The sequence below is a fragment of the Nansenia antarctica genome (assembly GCF_963989245.1).
Source record: "Nansenia antarctica genome assembly, chromosome: 1".
Taxonomy (NCBI): Eukaryota; Metazoa; Chordata; class Actinopteri; order Argentiniformes; family Microstomatidae; genus Nansenia; species Nansenia antarctica.
The window spans coordinates 95,879,090-95,887,645 of NC_137674.1; the positions used below are offsets into that span (position 1 = coordinate 95,879,090).

The following is an 8,556-nucleotide window of genomic DNA, read 5'->3' on the forward strand; positions in this document are numbered from 1 at the left end:
GATTTGAACCACCGATTTAAAAAGACGAATAAATACTATAGCAGCGGTCGATACCACTAGGCCATTGTGACAATATGACGGCTTGTAGCCTGCTGCGGATATCACCACAGTAGTAAATATTCATTTATTAAAATATGAACATATAACAATAACTGGGGCTAGTATGACCTACGCATTTAATCGGTCAGCAATTTCTTGCCAAACCATTTCCCTCGCCTTGTTAATTGCGGCAGTATTGCACTATTTTACATCTTATTTTTCCGTCTTCATAAAGATCAATAATTCGGAATGCTGCGCAAATGTAGGACCCCTGCAGAGTGGAGTATCTTCATTTCGACAGATCGACTCTTCTGGGCTCTTTATGTCTGCGTGCCGTGCACGTGCCCATATCGAGGATTTCTAAGCCGGTGTTCTGTGAACACTCATGACACAAGCCTGATCCTCGTTCGAGGAATCACCTGAGGCTTGAATTCCAATCCCGAGTTGCCTGATCGCCGGATTTATTTCAATCGCCGATATACTAATCCACTTTAGTGGAACGGCCCCCCGTAGTTGTTCATGTGACTGTTTTTGTGTTTTAGTTTGTCTTTCTATGTGTCTAAATAATGTGTCTAGCTAGAATATGGCTAGCTAACATTAGTGTAAGACAGTCAAGGCTCAGAACATTTTGATCTTTGTGGTTTCTGGTCGGCCACCCCATTTAACGTGTATTGTAGTCCTTCATTGAAAAACAAGGACAATACACTTACCATCATTTGATAGAGGATCAAACGATCTCTTTGGAGAGCAACTAAAGATGTAAATACCAGACAACCTAAATACTTGCTTAAATTGAGGACGGACATGTATGTGTTTGAATATTATCTTCCCTGTACCACAGGGATAAAGGTTCCTACCTAATTTGTCATCTGATGGAGCAGATACACAATAAATTCTTTATGCGATTTTGTTGTTGTTATAATGGCAAAATATATACAACAAACGTCAATATGGTTTAAATGATGCTGTCATTTCATACAGGGCACCCTCAAAAACGAGATGATGATGATGATGAAGAAGAAGAACATTCATATTTTTTTATGATGGTGTCAGCTTATTATGAAAATGGTATCTGAGACATTCTAATTTTGTATCACTCACTGTGATGTAATAATGCACAATTCTAGAACATGGTTACCACATGTAAGGGGAATGAAGGTTCACATTCATTGCTCAGGAGAATAGTTGCAGTGTGCCACCTCTTGCCCAAAAAGTGGATATTAAAGATATTCAACACAAGAATGAATGAACTGGAAGAGGGGTCCACCTCTACATTTCAGAGATGCAACATGGAGAGAAAAATGAGTTCCATGGCCTGTACAATATTTAATGAGCTACGACTGGAAGGAAAATTCTGTGACGTGGTGATTAAAGTCAATGGCATCGAATTCAACGCACACAAGAATATCCTTTGCGGCTGCAGTCCATATTTCCGGTGAGTGTCTTAACTTGGGGGGGGGTAGCCATGATGGATGGCAGGGATTCACTTGGCATGGATCCAAAGGATAATCAGAAGAAAATAGCCAGATCCTACAAGAGCTTACACATTGTTCTTTGTGGCAGCAATGATACATTCTATAAAAGATACACCTATTGATTCATAATATTTGTGTACCCCTCTTTATATTGTCATATAATTGCAGAGGGTGTTTATTATATTGCTGTACTATATTGAAAAGAGTATTGAGAAACTTTGGTACAGTATATGGATGAGTCCTGACCATCATATCCCTCCTCTCTAAACCCTGACCCACAGAGCTCTCTTCACAAGTGGCTGGAACAACTTAGAAGAGCGGGTGTACGACATTCCTGGTGTGTCACCGGACATGATGCGTCTCATTATTGAGTATGCCTACACACGCTCTGTGCCTGTCACTGACGAGAATGCGCAGCAGCTTCTGGTGGCTGCAGACCAGTTCTCTGTCATGGGCGTTGTGCGAGCCTGCAGTGACTACCTAGAGGCCCAGCTGTGCCCGGAGAACTGCATTGGGATCTGTACGTTTGCAGACTTCTACTCCTGCCATGAGCTGAGGCGCAGGTCCTCTCTCTTCATCCTGCATCACTTTAAGGAGATGGTGCGTAGCTCCGATGAGTTCCTGGAACTCTCGCCGTGGCAGTTTCGTGACATCATTGAGAAGGACGACCTGAACGTGAAGCAGGAAGACGTAGTGTTTGAGGCCATCCTGCGCTGGATTGGCCATTCTCCTCAAGACCGCAAAGCCCAGATCTCGGTGCTGTTGCCTAAGGTGACTGAGAGTTGGACAACACACGTAACACGTAAATGTTTGATGCATTTCATAAAGGTGTATCGCGGCTGCCGACTGCATTCTGTGTCCATATCTGTCTGTGTCTGTTTGCTTAGGTACGCATGGCCTTGATGACAGTGGACTACTTCATGGACAATGTGAAGAATAATCCACTGGTGAGAGCCAATGAAGACTGCAGGCCCATCATCATCAACGCACTGAAGGCCATGTATGACCTGACCATGAATGGGCCCTCCAGCTCTGACTTCGGCAACCCTCTGACCCGCCCTCGCCTGCCCTATGCCATCTTACTGGCCATCGGTGGTTGGAGTGGTGGCAGCCCCACCAATGGCATTGAGGCGTATGATGCACGGGCTGACCGATGGGTCAATGTGACTCGAGAGGAGGAGAGCGCACGGGCCTACCACGGTGCTGCCTACCTCAATGGCTTTGTGTACTGCGTGGGAGGCTTTGACAGCGTTGACTACTTCAACAGTGTGCGCAAGTTCAACCCAGTCACACACACTTGGCACCAAGTGGCACCCATGCACTCACAGCGCTGCTACGTCAGTGTGGCTGTGCTGGGTGGCTGCATCTACGCCATGGGCGGCTTTGATGGCTATGTGCGACTCAACACTGCTGAGCGCTATGAGCCTGAGACCAACCAGTGGACACTCATCTCACCCATGCATGAGCAGAGAAGTGATGCCAGTGCCACCACACTTTTTGGAAAGGTAAGTGAAACAGAGGAATAGGTATGACTAACTGTACCTGGAACACAACTTGATAACTATTGTACAATGAATCTATTAAAAAGCCAGGATGGATGAATTTACGAGTTGCCTTAATTCTAGGTATACATATGTGGTGGTTTCAATGGGAATGAGTGCCTGTTCACAGCGGAGTGCTTCAACCCTGAGACCAACCAATGGACTCTGATCGCCCCCATGACAAGCCGACGCAGTGGGGTGGGGGTCATCGCCTATGGGGAGCAGGTCTATGCGGTGAGACCTACATAAAAATACACAATAAATCTATGCTCAAGTTCTGATATACTGTTATTGACCCACATTTCTCCTATCCTCTCTTAGGTGGGCGGCTTTGATGGAGCCAACCGTCTGCGAAACGCAGAGTGCTACAATCCCCAGACCAACACCTGGCGCGCAGTTCCCACCATGTTCAACCCACGGAGCAACTTTGGCATCGAGGTGGTGGATGATCTTCTGTTTGTGGTGGGCGGCTTCAATGGCTTCACCACCACCTTCAATGCGGAGTGCTACGATGAGAAGACAGATGAGTGGTATGACGCCCATGACATGGGCATCTTCCGCAGTGCCGTTAGCTGCTGTGTGGTGCACGGACTGCCCAATGTGCTCGAGTATGCTGCCCCGCGAGATACCCTGCAGAACCCCCGGGAGGAGCTCAAACTGTCCACCTCCAATAGCATCCTTACTGTCTGACACCATATCTACCCACCATTACCCCCCATCCCTACATGACCCAGTCCTGCCCACTGCAGTCCACCTGGGCAGAGACAGAAACTATCCAAATAAATCCTTCAAGTGCCCATGGAAATCACATAACATTTCTGTCTTTCTTATTGCTTCTATCAGGCCGGGTGGTACAATTATTTTTCTACAATGAACGTATAAGGGAGACTTTAATTGAATGCTAGTTTGCAATCATGTCTTAACTTTGCTGGGCGCTAAGCCCATGCCCATTAATGTCCATCAATACGTGTATCTCTGACGTCTACATGTAAATACCTTCCAAACAAAAGACAAATGATATAAGCACGCAAACACACACACGTACGCACACACACACACACACACACACACACACACACACACATACATACACACACACACACACACACACACACACACATACATACACACACACACACACACACACACACACACACACTCTTTGCACAGTAGCCTATGTCTCTTCATGTTAGTACATTCCAATGACATAAACACCAAAACATATAATGAAATGTTTCTTTCCTTTTCTAAGCAGACAAAGGTTTTACATAAAAATATGAAATACCCCCCCAAATCTATAAATAAAACATCACAGGTTGGACAGTAATGTTTGACAGCTGTCGTTTCATGAATCATTTACATGAGTAGAAAAAAACAATGCAAAACAAAAGAGAAGCTTACATAACTTACAGACACATACAGTCATTTGCTATTTTCATTTTCAGTTACGGTAAAAACAAAAAGACAAATATTTACTACTGTGGTGATATCCGCAGCAGGCTACAAGCCTTCATATCGTCGCAATGGCCTAGTGGTATCGGCCGCTGCTATAGTATTTATTCGTCATTTTAAATCGGTGGTTCAAATCCTTCTTCAGACACAATTTTTACTGCATTTCGTTGTCTGAATCTAATCTAAAATCTAATCTAAAAACGTATGTAGGCTATACAATTATGGTGCAGGCTAATTTACAAGAACTGACACGATTACAATGGTGTTTGAAGCCTTTGCATGAAATCTTCGGTTAAATGTAAAAAAAAAATATATATATATATTCAAGTCTCGAACTCGCAACCTTCAGAACTCTAGCTGGTTGCCTTAACCACTGCGCCAGCCAGACCTCTGTGTCAAAAGCAATGCAAGTTAATAGACATACCTATTATTATTTTTATTTTTATTTTTTTAAATTTATTTATCTATCGATCTATCTATCTATCACACTTTCAAAATATCAGGTTATCTATCTATCGATCACACTTTCAAATTATCAAATTATCTATCTATCACACAGTCAAACTATCTATCTATCTATCTCATAAAAAGTGGGAACTCATATTTCCTAAAAGACACTTGATGGAACTGTCGTTCGGGATATAGTTTCCGCCTGTGAGACAATTTTGACGCAAGCATTACTTGAGCCAGCCTCTTAGCCTGCTCGCGACCAGAATAACTCGGGAGGCTATGTTGCATAGCAACCAAACAGCGAATTATTTGAGCCACATTGATGGACCCGAACGCAAGATAAAATGATCGCCGATTAGAACTTTATCGCGGATTAGAAGATAATCTCGTTTAGTGGAACGGGGCCCTGGGACTATATTCTGTCGCGCGTAAAACGCCTATTGTAAACAACAATCACGTGACCAAACACGGAAGTGTCAGTGTACGTTGCGGAGAGAAATCAGTATGAAGGTATCTGGCCCAGAGACATTGCATGACTTTTAATTATTTATTTTTTTAAAACATGGTTAGTGAAATGTGAGTTAATTATTCTAGACTTAGTACGTCTGATCTAGCCTTTACCACCGGGGCATTAAAAGCAAAGGAAATGAACGAACAAGGAAGTAAAAAGTTGCAAACTGCAACAAGGGAGAAGCTGAGAAGATTCCATACATTACGTGGTAAGCTTGTATCTCTTTCTACCAGATGCGTTGCAAGAATTGTTATTATGCTCATGTTTCAAATAATCGTATATTATCTATAGTAGCCCAATGAGTGATTTGCTTGTTATTTAGGTAAGGAGGTCCAACTTGGAGAATTTTGGGATCTAGTGGTAGTAACAGCTGTGGATGAGACTCAGAAAGAAGCATATGATCTACAGATCACTGAGAAACTTGGGAGAAAAGAGCTTCCACTTGGCATTCCTTATCATGTGTTCTCAGATCCTCCTGGATCCAAAATAGGTGAGCAAAAATAACCCTATCAATATTAGCATGTTAGTACCTTTTCATTGTTCTCAGAGTTTCAAAGCAAATGTATGTCTCGCAGGAAATGGTGGCTCAACACTGTACTCACTGCAACAGCTGCACGACTTGTACGGGGACGCTCTGGAAGGATTCAGGGTCATCTTGATCCATGCAGGTATAAGCACTTACCCGTACTGGTAATAATAATCAACATCATTGAGATAGAACAGTATCTTTCTATCAGGTATCTATCTCTGTGATCTACATTTCAAGCATGCTTTACAATAAACCTTTTCATACAGTAGGATATGTCATCTATTGTTTTGATGAGGGACCAATAGATGGAATTATGTTCTTGATGATTATCAAACTGCTCTCCAACATCCAGGGTATCCGCGGTGTCTTGAAAAGTATTAAAAGTTGATAAACCAATTTTGGGAAAATCAAGACCCTTAATAAGTATTAAAAAGTCTTATCAAGATTTTATGAGGTCTTGAATTTTGTTGGTATTTTTCTGAATTAGACTCTGTCCAAAGAGTTTGAGTCCTAAAAACTTTTAGTAAAAGTTTGTGAATTTATTAGTTTTATTAAAAAGATATAAAAGATTAACCGGAAATTCTGTTGTATGATAGTGGTCTAGTCTATTGCAAACTAATACTGTTAAGTTAAAGGTGTCACTGATGTAAACGGTTACAGCTCGAAGTGGCGGTGAGGTCTGGAAAAATATTGACAAGGTCTTTAAAAAGTCTTAGAAAGGTATTGAAATTAACCTCCAGATTCCTGTATATACCCTGATCATCCTAGGAGGATTCAGCCAGCGTTTGCCCAACGCCAGTGCCCTGGGGAAGATCTTCAGTGCCCTGCCCCTGGGCGACCCTCTATACCAGATGCTGGAACTCAAGCTTGCCATGTATGTGGATTTCCCCTCTCACATGAAGCCTGGCGTGCTGGTGACCTGTGCCGACGACATCGAGCTCTACAGCACTGGAGAGGACAGTATCAAGTTTGACAGGCCTGGATTTACTGCTTTAGCCCACCCTTCCCCCATTTCCATGGGAACTACCCACGGTGTGTTCGTGCTGGAACAGCGAGAGAAGTTTGGAATTTCACAAATGGAATACAGGTCCTGCCTCCGCTTTCTACATAAGCCGAGCGTTAAAGAAATGCAAACCAGTGGTGCCGTGTGTAAAAGACAAAAGGATGACTGTGTGTGTCTGAATGACACAGAGTTTGTGTACACAGACAGCACATATTATGTGGATAATGCAACTGCAATGGCGCTGCTTGGTCTGCTCAAAGAGGTCTGGCCTTTGGGCTGTGAGATAGACGCCTATGGGGACTTCCTCCAGGCCCTGGGCCCTGAAGCCACGGTAGCGTACACAAACAACACAGCCAACGTCGCCAAGCAGGAGAGCAGTCTGGTGGAGATCCGTCAGAAGGTCTTCTACCGCCTCAGGGGAACCCCGCTGAATGTCATCGTCCTCAACAACTCCAGGTTTTACCACATCGGCACCACCACCGAGTACCTCTTTCACCTCACTGAGGACCCCGGCCTGAGAGCTGAGCTGGGCTTCCTCTCACCCGCCTTCAGTGTCTGTCCCATTGAAATCCCTACTAAGACCTCCTCTGTCTGTAGTGTAATGCACAGTGTCTTGGACCCCAGCTCTTGTGTGTCCTCGTGGACAGTGGTGGAGTACTCCAGGCTGGAGGCCAGTGTCCGAGTGGGCAGGGGGTCCATCCTCAGTGGCTGCTGGGTCAGGGCTGGCCTCGCTGTGCCTGATAGGGCCTTCATGCACTCTCTCTCTGTGAACCGAGAGAGAAAAAAAACAGGCTTTGTGACGGTCGCCTTCGGCATCAAGGACGACCTCAAACAAAGCGTGGGGGCCCCTGCCTACATGGAGGGACTGAGGCTGTTTGGGGTCAGTCTAGTGGAGTGTCTGGGCCACTGGGGGATGGAGCCTGAAGGTCTGCGTTTCTATGGTAACACGTCCAGCTGTAGCCTGTGGAATGCGTCTCTGTTCCCTGTGTGTCCTGATCTCCAGGACTCCTTTTCCATGACTCTGACGATGGTGCAGGCACTGCAGGGAGGCCCCGGCATCTCACTACCACCAGACACCAGGCTGATGTCCATGCAGGAGGCCCTACAGTATAAGAACCTGGAGGAGATGCTGGAGTTCAGGAAGGAACTGTATAAGGATATACTGCAGAAGAAATCTAGTTGACCGGGATGGAACTATAGTTGTTGGACTGTCATCATGTTCCTTGATAATGTTTAGATATTTATTTATATGTAATTCAGTCTACTATTTTTGTCAATGAATAGCAAGTGCATTGTAGTAAAACATATTATAAGGTTGTAACAGAAACAAGACATATTGGATTCAGGACATTATAGATTTAATATAGGTTTTTATATATTTTGAAGATTGTTTTGGTTGTTCCATTTTTTAAGTAAAACTCTTCTGGTTTGAAAAAAACAATTTGTGTATGTCTCTTGCATATCCGTTTCTGGTCTGGTACCGGTATCTTTCCTGTTGCACCGCGTACACCGATCAGCTCTGCATTCCATTGGTACTAAGCTTTCAGTATTTTTGG

The 8,556-nt window shown here is 44.1% G+C and overlaps 2 protein-coding genes across 2 annotated transcripts; both read left to right on the plus strand.

Moving 5' to 3' along the window:
• Positions 1 to 1,328: 1,328 nt before the first annotated feature.
• On the plus strand, positions 1,329 to 3,745 carry LOC308154636 (kelch-like protein 10; the record flags this gene model as incomplete). The annotated part of the gene is made up of 5 exons (XM_080527804.1): positions 1,329 to 1,474; positions 1,796 to 2,285; positions 2,402 to 3,019; positions 3,140 to 3,289; positions 3,377 to 3,745. 5 exons carry the CDS (start codon positions 1,329 to 1,331, stop codon positions 3,743 to 3,745), a joined length of 1,773 nt encoding a protein of 590 aa, XP_080383930.1.
• Positions 3,746 to 5,603: 1,858 nt separating this feature from the next.
• fpgt (fucose-1-phosphate guanylyltransferase) lies at positions 5,604 to 8,315 on the plus strand (the record flags this gene model as incomplete). The annotated part of the gene is made up of 4 exons (XM_080534479.1): positions 5,604 to 5,676; positions 5,791 to 5,958; positions 6,044 to 6,136; positions 6,766 to 8,315. The coding sequence occupies 4 exons, from the start codon at positions 5,604 to 5,606 to the stop codon at positions 8,181 to 8,183; spliced, it is 1,752 nt and encodes a 583-aa protein (XP_080390605.1). The 3' UTR covers positions 8,184 to 8,315.
• Between the last annotated feature and the right edge of the window lie 241 nt (positions 8,316 to 8,556).